The sequence below is a fragment of the Rhinolophus sinicus genome, chromosome 18, assembly GCF_057876585.1.
Source record: "Rhinolophus sinicus isolate RSI-liver-muscle chromosome 18, RSI-T2T, whole genome shotgun sequence".
NCBI lineage: Eukaryota > Metazoa > Chordata > Mammalia > Chiroptera > Rhinolophidae > Rhinolophus > Rhinolophus sinicus.
Genome location: NC_142518.1, coordinates 95,414,701 through 95,431,603, shown reverse-complemented (window position 1 = coordinate 95,431,603; position 16,903 = coordinate 95,414,701). Strand labels below are relative to the sequence as shown.

At 39.2% G+C, this 16,903-nt stretch overlaps 1 protein-coding gene across 1 annotated transcript in view; it reads left to right on the top strand.

Annotated features, from left to right (window-relative positions):
• GPC3 (glypican 3) overlaps positions 1-16,903 on the top strand; it is a 473,825-nt gene that overhangs the window by 347,375 nt on the left and 109,547 nt on the right. Inside the window, exon 6 of the mRNA XM_019717458.3 lies at positions 7,905-8,025. Coding sequence (XP_019573017.1) covers positions 7,905-8,025 — 121 coding nt within the window. The remainder of the gene's footprint in view (positions 1-7,904; positions 8,026-16,903) is intronic.

Sequence of the window (16,903 nt, the reverse complement as noted above, 5' to 3'; positions counted from 1 at the left end):
CTAACTTAAAAACAGGTAAAGATCATTTCCTTTTGGTTTAGCTCCAGTGGGACAAGAAAACATCTGGTTTTTCTGGGTTAATTCTCTGGGCTAGAAGGAGTTGGTAAATGAGTTTGGGCTGATTGAATAAAAAAATCCCCATCACACACTGTGCTCTGTTACATCCCCCTTCCCAATTATTGAGCCTTTAAATTGCATACTTTTCTATTGTAAGATTTAAATTAGGTCAGAGTCCTCTCCTTATTGGTCTGTTCCCCTCTAGAAAACCCCTCAGAAAGGTTTGTCAGCCCTGCCTGCCCTGGCCCAGTACCCTGACTGCCCGTGGTCAGGGCTCAAAGCCCAGGAGGCAGTTTCCATCAGCGTTCCCACACATCTTGAAGTTCCCACAAGAATCCCTTTGCTTCCTTATTTACTTTTCTATTTGGTTGCTTCCAGGTTCCTCTGTAGAGTTTGCTTCTCCAGATAACCATTCAGGTGATCCCACCTCAGGCATTTGCTCTGTACCTTCCCTTCTCTGGTCTCTGCATGGGCATGGGGCTGCCCGCCCCCCCTGCGCCCCCCCCCCCCACAGACTCTTCTGCCTATGGCAGTGATAATCAACTTCTCATGCTTTCCTCACCATCTGGAAAATATGTGTTGCTCCTCTAGGTTTAAATGACTTCTTGATTTTATTCCAAGACCAATCTTTTAGTCCCTCCTCACAGTGAGGTTTGAAAGAAGTCTAAAAACCGATTCTAGTACAGTCATTTCCTTATGTAGCTAATGTCCATGAAACAAGATATAAATGGGTTTATATCTCCCTAGTTTCTTCTCAAGCTTTTGCTTCCTTTCTGTGAAAATCTATTTGTAATTTCTGAAAGGCTGTTTGAGAACAGAGGTATTTCTTGGAGTATGGTGGATATATCTGTTTCTAGTACTCTCCTCACTGAAATTTACTTGGAAGTGGTACTGCTGTGCTGACAATTATGAAAACATTTTTCATCACATATGTGCATAAATAAATAGGAAGCAAATTGTTGCTATCTTTATTAAGAACATTTGCAAAACTCAGCTATTTTCACCTTTGCTTTATTTTTCTGTTCATTTATGTAAATTAAGACTGCAGTTTGAATAGAAGAAAGAACAACTTCTTAGATCTGTTAATAAGATGGCTTTTCTACCCTGTGTTCTAGTTTGTTTTTAAAGCTATTGTGCTCTTTAAATCATTTCATTTTTCCACAGTGGTTATTGCAGCCAGAGTACCTTCCAAAGAAACAGTCTGATAAACCACTTAGTTGGGGTAAGGGGCTACATGTAATACCGTAGCCTTTCCATTAGATGGCACTCTGAGAATGTGAGGTCTATAACTTGTTTGTAGACATCTATAACTGGCAGCAAACTAATCTTGTGAAATCAAATATTTGGGGGGGGCAGGTAGGGGGCAGTTAGTCTTTCTAAGACTTGCTCTCAAACTCTTGCCACCACTCTAATGCTTAGGAGGAGAAGAAAAGTCAATTTTCTAGCAGCTTCTCTGCCCTAAATTATTACCAGCAGTGTTCAAAATCAGCAATATGCATTAAACGAACCTTTTAAAGAAAGGAATTTCTTCTAAATGTGGGAGTTGTGATACTAACAACTTGTGCTGTTAGGAAAGCCCCTCTCTGGGTCTCAGTTTCTTCATCTACGCAGTGAGTGAGCTGGACAAGTTGATCTCTTAAGGGTGCTTCCGTTTGGAATGGTCTATATTTAAATTTGTTGATTTCCTTCCACTACACCCTTGCTGCCTCCACCAGCACAGAAATGGGAAGAAAGGATCGCCCATTTTACGCTTGTTTGATTCTATTCCTCTTCTGCAAGTGCTCTCTTTGCTTCAGATGTCCTGTTTTAATTAGGTTCCTTTTGTCTTTATGGCTTTTGCACAGGTTTCCCCACACACACACCCTTTTTTCTCCCCTTCCCCAACCTATCTGCCTAACAGAAGCACGCCCCTCCTTTCACTTCACAAATAGTGTGTTCTTGGTATTATAGCAGTCATTTGTGTGCTAAACAGATACTAAATTGGATTGGGAAAGAAGACTCCACATGTAATGCTGAAAAGTGACACTTCTCACATCATGTACATGTCCAGTTATGAAAACTTCAGATTTGGGAAGTAGGAACTTCCTTCTATTGATTTTTCCTCCTCCGCTGACCAGTATTCATTGCCAGAACAATTTCAAAGCTTTATAAAGTTACAATGTTCTGGAGAGAGGACAATTAATCTAATTAAAGATGAGTGTTACTAAGCAGATAACCCATTATTAAAATCCCCCATGGCCAACGGTGTCCCCATTCCTGACACTCTGGGCAGTCAGTCTATGGATGTGGAGAATTGTAGCTATGATCGCTCATCCTCATGCAAAGCCTGTCATGAGCCATGTATACCAGGGGCACAGAGGGAGGGAGTAGAAAAGAAATACTGAATTAATTAATTAATACAAAGCTATGGAGACACCTCTGAGTCCCTCTGGGCTTGAAGCTCAGAGCATGCATGTTACATGAAATTCCCCGGAGGCAGATCACATATGTCGCATTGCTAAAGTGTCAAAGGCATGGGGACATTAAGCACAATTTTCTCCAGCATTCATTTTCCTATTGTCCTTAGAGATTTCAAATCGCCTTTGGTCTTTGTCTAGTGGTGTGGTGGTGGATTTTTTATTTCTCTAACTTCAACACCTTATCTCCTAAGAATGCAAATATTTCACTGAATAGTGATGCTGTGGACCTCTGTTTGGTAGACGAAACTCCACACACAGGGCTCTCCCCAAAGGGCTTTTAAAGGGCAATAGCAGGAATCTGCTGAGTAGGTAAAAAAGGATGTTACTGGAGGCACCATTGTGAGCCTTGTAGGCAATACAAGTAGCTTGTAAATTGTCTTATACAATGGAGAGGAGTGGTGAGGAAATGTCAAATATTTAGTCAACACGGATTATGTGGGGACAGAGCCCCAGAGAGTAGTTTACAGGCTCGGCCTCACGTGAAGGGGTGCTGGCTCGGGTGGTGAATGGCCGTCGGCTGTGGCTGATTGGCCGTAGGCTGTGGCCGGTTAGCCAATTGGCCGCTGGTATAACTGCTGCAGCTACGGAGGAGAGCCGAGGACTGCCCAGGAGCCGAGCAGAGCCGAAGAGAGCGGAAGAGGAGAGCCGAGAGAGAGGAACAGAGTCGAGAGAGTGGAGGAGAGTCGTCGGTCGGTCGGTTGGCGGAAAGGCGGATGGCAGGTCACGCGTCCGGTGGGCCCAGCCTCCAGTGAGACCATAGTGGTATGACTCCCCTACCTATGGCTCCGTGGGTGTTCCTTTTCGGCCTCACCATATCCTGCGTTCTTGTGTGGGGAGCGGGAGCAGAGACCCCGCAGGCCGCCCCGCCTGAAAGATGGCACGGCAAGAAAGCCTCCGCGCACGACAAATGGCGCAGCGAGCAGGGTCTCCCGCACGACAGATTATTTCTAAGGAAGTGACAGTAGCACAGTGGTTAAGACCAGAGGAAGCTGGAGAGGGACTCACAAAGTTCAAACTCCAGCTTTGCTACTGACTAGTTGTGTGACCTTGGGCAAGTGACTTCACTTCTCTATGCCTCTGTTTCCTCATCTACCAAAAAAAGGGCTGAAAATAATAGTATCTACCTCCTAGAGTTGTTAGGGGGATTAGTGCGGTAATATGCATGTTTTCTTTTTCCTCAGTGCTTAGAACAGTATGTGGCACAGAGAAAGCACTCAATGCTGAAAGCTATTATTCTCATAAGTACCCCGAGGCTCTAGGTGGTACAAAAGGGAACTAACCAAGCCTCGGCCTTCAAAGAGCTCACAGACTGTATAGGCTGGCACATGGAATGTACATAAAAGGAGCGTGAACAACTCAGGACAGTCCCAGGATACATTTAGTTGCAAAGGCAGCAGGTCAGGATGCATCCGAGTGGTTCAGGGAGACCCTCGATTCCCATCAGGCGAGAACTTTAGGCATCTACAGAGCAGGTGAGCAAGAACTTGAATAAGGTTTTTGCCTCTGTTTTGTGAGAGGGTACTCATAATAATGTGTATTCATATTCACATCCTCACTGATACATTGTCCTTTTAAAACAGGCAGGTTGGAGTTACTTCATTGAAGAGTAGAAAACATAGGCTGTGTTTAATCTAACAAAGTAGAGTTTGTGACCTGATGATAACCATCTGAGGTTCGAAGGAATTCCAGGGCAACATTGTGTATATTGGCCCAAATACGAGTATGCATTCTATCATAAGAAATCCCCTTTAGCCTGTGGCACTAGTGATGGCCAACGTAAATCTTTTTAACAAGAAGGATTTCCCAAAGGCCCTGAAATATGCATTCAAGTTAGCCCTGCTTTTAATTTTTCTTTTCTTGTGTTTTCTCTTTTGCCTTTAAAAAATTAACTACTATATAAAAATTTCACTTATTAAAAGATAAATTATTATAAAAATAACAAAATGTAAAAGATATGGAAGGACATAACAGAAGAAAGTAAAACTCCCCCAACATCTCCCCTTACTCATCGGAAGTAATTGATACTACCATTTCTTAAAAATTGTCTGTGTATGCTTGAACACAGAGTATCTGAGAGTAATGCATATGCAGAGCCATTTTTGCCCCAAATGGAATCACACCATACTTTCTTAACCAGTACTTATATCTGTTACAGTGTATCTTAGATTTGGTTCCATATCAACACATACAGATCTAGTTGGTTCTTTTAATCTCTGCATAGTCTTCCATTATAACACTCATGGCTTTCAAGATTCTGTTCTATATTTTGTCTGGCTAAGGAGAAAAGCATAGAAAGGTGAGAAACAGAAAACAGACTGAGGATTGGAAGAGAGGTATTGAGACACCTAAAGGGATAGTGCAAGAACACAGAGTTTTAAAATAGTGCCACTAAATTTTAGCAGCTATAGGTATTAGTTGGATCAGTACTTCTGGTTACTGCTTTGTGGAGTAAATAAAATAAAGGCAAGGTTTAGGTCTAAGCCACATGCCAGCTCTTACCAACACTTCTGTAACTAGAAACCATGCTTAATTTACTAGAGTCCTTTGAGGACTTAAATAGCACATGGATAGAGCGGAACAGTGGATGCTATTTCGACTTTCAGAAAGTTTGGCAAGCTTTTAAACCCAAAGCTGTTTTTAAAAAATTGAATCACCATGGGATTGGGGAGCAGTGTTTAGTCCTGGCTCCTTATCCATGGTTTGGAGATAAGAAACACAAAAATAGAACTAAAGGGGCACTTTTCTGAATGGCAGAAAATAATATAGTAGGGCTGCAAGCGATCGGCTGTGGGACTAATTTGATTTTTTTTTTTTTTATAAAGGTCATTTTGTCTTTTTGGTTTTTATTTTATTTATTTTTATTGGGGAAGGGGAACAGGACTTTATTGGGGAACAGTGTGCACTTCCAGGACTTTTCTCCAAGTCAAGTTGTTGTCCTTTCAGTCTTAGTTGTGGAGTGTTCTGTTCAGCTTCAAGTTGTTGTTCTTTCAGTCTTAGTTGTGGAGGGCGCAGCTCAGCTCCAGGTCCAGTTGCCGTCGCTAGTTGCAGGGGGCACAGCCCACCATCCCTTGCGGGAGTCCAACCGGCAACCTTGTGGTTGAGAGGACACGCTCCAACCAACTGAGCCATCCAGGAGCTCAGCGGCAGCTCAGCTCAAGGTGCCGTGTTCAATTTTAGTTGCAGGGGGCGCTGCCCACCATCCCTTGCGGGACTCGAGGAATTGAACTGGCAACCTTGTAGTTGAGAGCCCACTGGCCCATGTGGGAATCGAACCGACAGCCTTCGGAGTTAGGAGCACGGAGCTCCAACCGCCTGAGCCACCGGGCCGGCCCAGGGGACTAATTTGATTTGATATGTATAAATGATTTGGAAGAGGGAGTATAGTGCAAAATCACTAAGTTGGCAGATGTCTTTGCACTATTCCAATGAGGATAATAAACTTAAAGAAGTTTGTTTTGTAGGAGTGGGCATAAAAGTCGCCAGCAAGCTTCGATATGAACAAATCCAAGGAAATGTCTCTAAGGACACATTCCTGAAGTTTATTTCAGAAGATTTATAATGAGCCTTACCTCTTTTTCTGTGAATAAGGTCTCTGCTTAAGGCAGCAGTAGGTGTAAAGAAAGAGAAGATGGAGTTGGTGGTGTCATCAGAGGGAGATGATATTTAAACAGACAGCATTATACGAACATAAAAGAAGGGGTTTACTAGCCTCTTCCTAGCTGATTCCCACTGTATATATATATATATATATATATATATATATATATATATATATATATATATATATATATATATACACACACAATATTTATATATAAATAAAAAATGTTGTTTTATATTTCTTCAGTACAACCTCCCAAGTCAATTGATATTTGATGGCTGATGATTTTGTGTATTCACTAACTTTTAAAGTTAAAAAGCTGAATGTGTTAGGCTACTGTTTTAGAAGAAATGCAATCAGATGTTCTTTTCAACTTGACTGAAAAATATTTTCCTTTTCAGAGGATGACTTTTAATTATAAAAGTTAGAACTAGGTTTCCTGACCCCCTCTGCTACCATGCAGGTTTTTCAGAGCATGTCTTTAATATTGGCAGATACATTATATCTTAAAAGAGAACATCTAACAGAATCAGATCAATATCTTCTGAAGTTGGGAAATTTTCAGTAATAAAGAGATAATGAGGTCTGCCCTATCCACCTCATAATGTGTTTGAGAAGCTGAAATTAGTTGAGTGATATGAAACTGCTTTATAAAGTGCTATGCAAACATACAGTAGTATTAATTATTCATTGCATGCCATAATTTGGGATTAGAAATGTAAATTGATTAAATTCTAGGAACTATCTTTTACAGATATTCATGCAAATATGCAAAGATTGGTATACAAGGATGTTCTTTGCAGCATTGTTTATATTAGCAAAATGTTAGAAATAATTGTTCATCAGTAAGGGATTAGGTAAATAATGATAGAGCCATACAGAGGAATGAAGGAATGAGTACAAGGCAGTTCTCTATGTTCTGACGTGGAAATATGTCCAAGATATTTGTTAAGTGACAAAAAGCTGCAAATCAATATGACTAGTATGATTCCAATTTTGGTTAACATTACATGTTAGTATATGACTGTGAAAACTAGAAGAGTATATATCAAACTGTTAACCATGGTTCTCTCTTGGAAGGATAGGATGATGGTGTAGCTTTTATGTTATACTTTATTTCTGTATTGTTTGAATTGTTTACAATGAGCATTATTGTTTTTGTAATTAAAAATGTGAATTTGCCCTTAACTGGACTACCCTATTGTAACTAGGGGGAAAAAGTGTATAAAGTGAGGGCAAATTTATGCTTCAAATGGCTTGAGAAAGTCTCCTGAAAAGAAACCCAGCTCCAGAGCCTGCAGGAAATTGTGGGAGGAGGAAGTGGAAGAGAAAGAAAAGGTAAAGAACACGCAAGATGAATAGTGAATGAACAGAAAGTACACTCAGAGTCAAGGTCTTCCTGTGTGCTTCTATGGCCAATACCCAGGACCTCCCTTAGCACAGATCTTCCCACTCTGTGTTGCCATTGGTCCTTATTCTTCTGGACTATGCACTAGACTGAGAGCACAATAAAGGAAGAGACTTTGTCTGTCTTGTTCATTGTTGTATCCCCAACACCTAGAAAAAACACCGATGTTGAATGAATGTCTGTTGAGTGTTGAATAAGTGTTCTCCATCGTAAAGAGACTATCCAGAATGGTTTACTTTTGCACCATGGGGTCATCCCATGGTTTAAAAGGCTGAAGAGAGCTTGTGGTCACCTTAACCACTGGTGCCAAATACAGTCAGCTTTCACTTTGCTTGAAACTCTCTTGTGACAACCCTTTTCTTTACCTTCACCTTTCCAGATACAGCCAAAAGGCAGCGAGGAACGGAATGAAAAATCAGTTCAACCTCCATGAGCTGAAAATGAAGGGTCCTGAGCCGGTGGTCAGTCAAATTATTGACAAACTGAAGCACATTAACCAGGTATGCAGTGGTATATACAACAAAAACGGAAGTGGCAAAAACATGAGGGATGCATGGTATCCATTGTCCAAACCATATTCTTGGGCTTTTGGAAAGGCTGCCATTATTCATTTTCTTCAAAGATTCTCTCTGCTAAAAAGGACTTTTGACCCTCATTTTTCACCCCACTTCTAAATTATAAATGTAATATTGTAATATTAGAGAAAGCTTGGAAAATAGAGGGAAATGTATTTTTCACAATTCTATTACTGCATCCCAACTGTTTTCATTTTCACATGTTCTTTTCTAATATTAAAAAAAGTCACACTCACACAGACTTTTTACATAATTGGAAGTATGCAGTTCTTAAAATTAACACTATATTGGAAATACTTTTTCATGTTGCCGCAAATCTTCATATTAATCATTCTTTTGCGGCCACATAAGATTCCTGAAAGAACACATCATAATTAATCAGTTGGTTTTGCTAGACATTCAGATTGCTTCAAAGTTTTTACTGTCATAAATAACGCTACCTCTTCATACACAATGCTTTCTCCTGATCTTAGACCATTTTCTGAAAATATTGGAGTTATTGAGTTAAAGGATATGAGCATTTTTATGCATGTTTCTAAATTGCTTTCCACTGGGGATGTATCAGCTTTCACTGCCACCAGCAAGATACGAGAGGACCACCTTCACTGAGCCCTTGCCAACTTCTGACTCACTGCGATGCATAGAGACACCCACAGATTCCCTTGACCTGTACACAGAGTTTTTCTTCTCATAAGGAGTTTAGAGCTAAGACACAAATAGAAGTAAGTTTTACCATCTGCTTGTGATTGCTTTGTGGCCACAATAAAAAAAAAAATGCCACCGTATACCACAGTGACAGTGTTCTTGCCCCATGATGCATGGGTGGGAGGGCCCTGCCTTCTATTTGTAGCCTAGGAAGAACTTAATGAAACTAAAATCCTTATGCAAAGACAGAGGTTTTTGTGTGAAGACATTGACATGGTTTTGCTTTTTAATATGAAGTTGAGCAGTGAAATTTTTGTGGTTCTTAGAAAATGTTTGGAAAGGCTTTCTGAATAGTGGTATATTTCACTGCAAATGGTGTTGTGAAAGTATTTACAACACGCTTGGGTGTGACTCCTCCAGTGCCTAATAAAGTGCTCTACACTCAGTGAGCACTTAATAAATAGTTGTTACTGCTGCCGAGCACATGGTAATGGCAGTATTTGCATAACCGATCCTTCTTTCTGTGAACTCACAACCTCATTAAGTTCTATAAAGCCTGGTAAGATATGGTATGGTTATTCCAAAACGTATCTCTGAAGGATTTGGAGCACAATGTAAATTACTTATGGCTGAACTGAGGGCATGGTAAGCTTCACCTGGAGACAATGGCAGTATTTGTCCTTTGAATTATTTCCAAGTTACCTCAAACTGGTTGTGTATGGGTGGCTCCACCCAACTGATTGGACCCCAGCACTGGTGAGGCCAGAATCTCAGGGTCCATCACTGTGCCCCTAATCCTAAGTGAAGAATCCTGTCAAAAGAGCTCTTTGGTGAACACACCTTAAGGAATATCCACTATTTGTTCAGCCAGGTGTCACGGAATTTGAGGGCTCAATAGAAGTCTAATCCTGTGTTTTCACAGCTTCCTTGGAGGGGAAGCACAAGCATAGAAAGTGCTTTAAGTAAAGATAAAAGGCAGCCTATGAAGAAGAGCCAAAAGAGTGATGCTGCTCATCGGGTTGGGGGTGCTTAGGGCTAAGGTGGGCTAGGCTAGTGTGAGAAGGACTCCAGAGAGGTGCAAGAGTTAACATCTGCCATAAACAATGAGTAGGTAAAGACAAGGGGGGGAGTGGCAATTCTAAGAAAGAGTAGACAAAGACCTGTGGATGGACCCTCACCCTGCAAAACAGGAAAGCTGAATCAGACATGGGCTTCTATATGATCCAATGGTCACTAAAAATATTTATAGCAAGCCCTCAGAGCAAAGACTTTAGGTGTTTGATATTAATATTGTGGGAGACCATGTGGTATAGTGGAAAGAATATGAGATTTGGATCCAGATGGATCTGAATTCAGTTGTGGATCTTACTAGGTGCCAATCACTCAATTTCTGTGAGCTTTAGTTTTTTTTCATCAGTTGTATATAGAGATATCAAAACCTCCTTTACAAGGTTATTATAAGGATTGGAAATTAAATATATAATATGTATTTTATATATAAATGCATATTTTACATATACACGAGTACATATAAATACATGTGCATGACAGATAATAAATGGCAGTTAAGATGATTACATTCAGGATTTTCTCTATAAGCAGGACTTGAGTTTGAAGGGGCGCAATATTCTAATACTTTTTACCAGTTTAATTCTGCTCCCCCAGTTTTGTATAGTTGCAGATCCCGTGGATATGTCTCTGTGTTTTCTATATTCTTCTTTCCCTTTCCTCTAACTTCTAGCCACAAAACCTGAAACCACTTTATAGGTAGGGAGGTGTATGCTGAGAGATTCGGAAGGTCACAATTGACAGTTCCTTTCTCCCACCTCTGTCCATGAATGTGTGTCTACTTCTCATTGATAGACCAGTTTTACCTGTTTGAACTGTTAAAATTGGTTGGGTTCAAACACCCATATTGATTTTTTTTTCTCATCTGCGTTGCTTTCCATGGCCAAAACACATTTTCTTCAGACCTTTAATAAAATTCATATTTTGACCATGATTCAATCTGAAGGTGAGACACGTTAGGGAAATCATAAAGAAAAATGTTACAATGATGATGGTGATGATAATGATAATGTGTTTGTATTTGTGCAGCATTTAACCATATTTCAAAGTGATTTCATGTCCTAAAAGTCTAACTGCTAACTACTTATGTTGGAAAAAATATCCAACCTGGAATTGTATAAGATATAGTACTTTCACAGAATCATTCTTTTCAAGAGCTCATTATTACCCATGGACATTATTTCATCTTCACTGCCCCCGGGAGGTAAGTGATAAATAATGTTTGTCCTTTTTTATAGCTAGGGAAACTGAGGCAAAAAGTCATTAAGGGCTGTGTGGGCATGCTGCCAAAACATTCAGTGAGTTCAGTTGAAAATTTGATCAATCATCCAGATGTTGTTTCCTGTACTCTGCCAAACATCTGGATTCACTGAATACCTGACTAAATTGACCTCAACTTCTAGTGATGGGTAGGTAGAATCAAGTTAACTTGCACAGGTTCACATGTAAGTGAGTGGGGAATCCAGGAGTGTAATGTTATTTTTCTAAACCCCTTGCTTGGTGCTGTATCTATTAAACTACAGTAGGATGTTCCAACATGCTCATCTATAAATACAGAGATATTTCTCTTTACCTTCGCATGTGTGTCCATCCAGATGGACTATAGTTAGGCCATTTATGAGCACATCTCAAAATAACTCTCCGCTCTCTTCCATGGAAACTCTCAGCTGCCTCCTTTCAGCTTATAGTTGCTGTTGAATGCACTGGAAATAATATACTCACTAAGGAATAAAGTAACAGTATTTCCATATTGACAGTCCCATGGTATAACCTTGAGGGGATGGATTCAGGGTCAGGCCCAGGCCTTTTTCCTGGGAAGGCCTGCAGGTGTGGAATGTCCTCCCCTCCTCCTTCCAAGCCAGAGTTCATGTGCAACATTCCCACAATTGGAAATGAGGACCTTTTTATTTCCTTTTCAGTTTCTAATTTGTGTGAGGATTTATTGTCTTGTGTTAGGAGAGGAATTAAACTCTTTAAAGTCCTCGATGTCAGTCCCAGAATTTGCAGGACCATACTGCTTTTTTTAATTAAAAAAAGGGGGGGGGTTAGTGTTTTGTTCCAAGGCTCCTGCATGGAGAGAAGACCCCACAAATACCAAGAATGATAACAAAACATTCTTACCCATATGATACTGTGGGCCATTTGTCTTCTCACCCTGTTGTGTTGGTAACATTTTCTCTCTCTTTAAGAGTTAGCTGTGTAGTTAGTGCTAATTTAGCAGCCCCTAAACTGCTGTAGAAGTTATTGTTCCCAAGCAAAATCTAGATGATTATTGTTTGTCCCCAGTTTCAATTCCGTTTCAAGTAAAGTTCCAGAAATTTTCTTCCTGCCTGTTGTAAGCAGTTGAAGCCAGAGCAGTCAATACCTGCCCATTTGGTGTCAGAGTTTTTCATTCAAAGTTGGATAAAGTCTCATCTGTTTGGGATGGTCAAAATGTCCTGCTAAATGGTAGGGGAGTGGACGAGATAGCCTCTTAAGATTCTTTCCAGTCCTGTGATTCCATGATTTGTGGCTCAAGGTCAGGCTTTAACCCAGCACCCTCTTGTGAACAAGTCTTGTGACTTTATTCTCTGCTCTGCCACTCTTTTTAAAATATCCTGTTCCCAGGTCACCGCTTTCTACTTTGTAACCTCTCATCTTTTCAGAGATTGTTCCCTTTCCACCAATCTTCCAGCCTGGGCAGATGAAATTCTTCTGCCTTGTTTTCATTAGGCTATGAAAACATTAAACTATAAAAACACTTTTGTATTTATCACCCCTAAGTTTCCGTCCTGCGTGGCCAGATAGGTGACCTGTCCACAGATCCTGTTAGCCATGTGACTCCATATGAATGATAATAATTCTGCCATACATTTGCATAGCACAATTCAGTTTGTAAAGCTATTTCATGTACCTTAGAAAAACTGACCTTCACAATGGCTCTGATAAGCAGGTATTATTACCTACATTTACCCAATGAAGAAACCATGGGCACTAGAAGGCTACATGACCTATATAGAGTAAGAGGTAGAACTAGACCTAGACTCCAGGGCTACTGATTTCAGTCTCTGCGCTCTTTCCTTCTACTTCTATAAAGACATGGCATACCTTGCTATGGTTGGAAGATCCATATATAAAAGATGTACAGAAGTACAAATAGCAGAAACTCCTCAATTTGTCTAATGATTTCCAAGTCCCTAATATAGTAATTTCTATGGTCTGAATCTCTAAAGTCAGCAAAGAAAGAACAAGCATGTTCTTTACCAAATCTCAATTGGGAAGATTCTTAGAAAACTACCGCCCTGTGTGGTGTGGAAACTAAGGTACTTTGTGTTATGGATTTGAGTTATAGACAGCAGACAAACTTTCTATTAGCTATCTCTCATTCATAAAACGATATTAAATGGTCAAAGAAAAATTTAAAATACAGAGAAGACAGTGGAATGTCTCCACTTCCATCCCTCTCCGTGAATACCTGAAAAGTATTTTTAAGATTCCTGACAGGCTACTTTGGTATCATGAAAAGACACTTACTTTAGAAATAGAAAGTTAAAATTTTAATAAGTTTATTAGTAAAGTTGTTAAGTGACAGAGAAGTGCCCAAGAAATTCCTTAGCATGTGATTAAAAAGAAAATATTTAAACGAATCTCAGGCATGATAGAAAACACTCCAAATGACTTTTTTCATAGTCTTCTCACAATAAAACCAGTAAGAGTCGTAAAACATTGGCCTAGTGCAATGGTTGCTAGAAAAGCCAACACTGATGTAAAATTTCTAAATGAAAGGATAACTATTTTGAGAGTTAAATTTAAATACAGGACCTTTCCAAATGGAATTATATCTCCGTGTCTGTCACACTTCTTCATGTACAACTAGCATGGCAGAACTCTAGTAGTTGCTATTTCCATATGGAGCCAGAATGTGTGTGTGTGTGTGTGTGTGTGTGTGTGTGTGTGTGTGTGTGTGTGTGAAAGACAGAGTATCTGCAATGGCATGTTAACAAGAGCCAATGAATGACTTCTGAGTTACAGAAGGACAATGCAAGTTGGTCTTTAAATACCAGACTTAGACTCTGTGGAGCTAAACATTATTTCATGAAGTAAAAGGGAATTAGCTGATGCATTCCAAAACACATTTATCATTAAAAAATCTTATGTCATTTTGCTTAATAGCCTTAAAAATAATTACAATGTCTGATGGCTTTGGGGAGCATGTGTTTTTAATATCTTAATTACTATGTACAGTTTAATAACACTGTACCAAGAAGAATTCCCTAGCATTTCATATTAAACTTCTTGAAAATGAACTATTTGCTGCTATATTTAGAATATACAGGATTAAAGATACTTAAATTGGGTCATATATTTTAGTGCTTGCATATTAATAAATTTCTCATAAATGGAAGATGAGCCAGGAGTGGTGAGCCAAAATGTTGTTGGTAGCAATGTTGTGGGAATCTCGATTTGACAATGAAGAGAAATACATTATCTTCTTTCATTGCTGTACTATATTCTTTCATAAGTTTTTTGTTTCAGTTAGAAGTATTGGAAGTGTTAGCTGTGGAAAGACAAGTTCTACATATAAAAACAGAATTCTGTCAAACTATAAAGGCTACCAGGTTTCCAAGGTTAAAAATATATTTCCAAAGTATCTATGAAATCCATAGGGTCTCATATTCTATTTATATGTACCTGCTGGTCCAATGCAACACAACATTTTCTTAATAAACAGTTACAACTGGTTCCTCTCTACCCCCATAAACCTTTACTATAAGCACTATATCGGTATATGTATTTTCAAATACTATTAGAGAACTTCAGAAATAACTTTGACCTAGACATATTTATAAATATGTATATGTATCTTGTCTCTGGACTGTCAGATCCTTAAGTCTGGGATCATGCACATAATTCTCTGTTACCTATAGCACCTAACATAATATTATATACAGAGTAGACATTCAATATATACTACAATATTTTATTTTTTTATTTTTTTCAAGGAATGCAGGTAGCCTTTATTTTTTTTTTAACTTTGAGCAAGATAGTTTTAATAGAATTCAATATCATCATTATGAATAAAAATTACCTTAGGATAGTTTTATTTTTTTATTTTATTAGTTTCAGGTATACAAAACAATGTAATAGTTAAACATTTATCATTTATATGCCTCACACAGTGATAACCCCCCCTTCCCCGATCTACTGCCCCTCTGATATCGCATGCAATATTTCATTGATCAATTCATTCAAAGAACTCAACCTTTGTGGCCCTCAATTTATTTCTGAATTTAAATTGATTCAGTAAAGTGTAGCTCATTAATTGAGCTATTATTTGAGGCACTTTTCACATTCAGTATTAACCAGTTTCTTTGCTAAAAGGCAGGGTTACATAAGTACAGAATTACATTAATAGTTAGCAGTTGCCTTTAGGTTGTAGGGTCCAGCTCTCTGATTTTACAGATGAGGAAATTAAAGCCAAGAGAGGGAAATGACTTGTCCAAAGTCATATTGCCAGTAAGTGACAAAACTGGGACTGGGAAAAGAACAGATCAATATTCTGTAGTGTCATTACTGTGCTTCCAAAGACTTGTATAATACAAAACACGCTTGCAAACATGCAACCACCTTTTCTTATACAGTACTCCCAATCATAAGAGAAGCCCATACTTAAGCAGTTTGTTTTAGGAACAAAAAGCAGTACAGCCTGAGGCATGATCTTGTTAATTATTTACCTCTTATTATGGATATTAACTAGTGCTTGGTCATAACAAGCACACCTCAGTGCCCACCGCCTCATTAAACCCATTGAGGAGTTGTTGCGCACGGGTCAGGGGAGTTGGTCTCTGCTGGGATCACTGAACCAAAAGCAGGCAGAGTCAGCAGGGCCTGCTGCTCGTGGCCTTATACCCACTTACAGTCTGACGTGGGCTCCTATCCACATTCAGGAACAGTCATCCTTTCACTCTCATGTTCTGGATCTCACCTCCTCCACCATCCTGGGCAACCTATAATAATTATGTAGTGCCTTCTCCCTCCTTCCAGAATGGCGAAATTAACAGCATATTAGTCAGTGGCCTGATGTGTCAGTTAGATTAGTTGTTTAGGCAATGTGCTCAAATTGTGTTCCATAGGGAATAGAGATGTGGGAGAGGTGCTGCGGGCTTGTTCTGAGTCCCCTGTTCCTATTTTAACCAAAGCAGCTACATTTTGAAAATCTGCTTTACATGTTGGCCTTCCAAGTAAGATTACACTTAAACAAAACGTTCCTACTGCTAAAAGAATGAAAATCTCAGTGTTCTCTTAAAACTAACATTAAAGGTTTAATCCAACATGAACCAGTTTTTCATTTGAGCATTCATTCAATGAATGTACTAAATAGCTACAATACACAAGGCAGTCACAGAATGCCTTCCAGTTGCCATCAGCCACCTCTTAAAATGAACTGTTGGTTAAAATGGAGACCAAATGGGAGAGGGTACATGGCTTGGGGGAGACATTCCTATTCGAAGTGATGTTCCACAGTGATGTTGGAGGGCTTATATTCTGTACTAGTGAACCGAAAGTGTCTTCTGTGAAGCTGAAAATCGAAACAGCTAAGTTTTCCTTGCCTAAGTTATTAGGATTCTGACAAAGTCCAATGGGAATAAAGTACTGAGCTCTTTTGTCTCCAACTAGCCTGTCTATACAGAACAGACAGTTTTGCCCCTGGATGGCAGTCCCATGTTAATTGGCTCAATCAGATTAGTCCTGTATGCCCATGATTATTTGAGACCTAACCTTCAGCTGCAAACTTATTTGACACATGACCAGGGATGTTTCCATATTACGTGTGGGCTCAGTGTTAATACTTAGTGAAGGTAAAATAATAATAATAATAATAATAATAATAATAATAATAGGGTCAATTCTGTACCCCTAACTGTGTGCTTTTCTTAGATAGCAGCCATAGTGATTTTGTATAGCAACTGTTAAGTGGAATATTTCCAGCAGAGTTCTAATTAATGTCCAAAGTGGAAATTACATTATTATTCTGCACTGAATTTTATATCTGCACTGAATTTTATTGGATAATTTTCTAATAGCATTAAAGTATGATCTTATTTGTTTA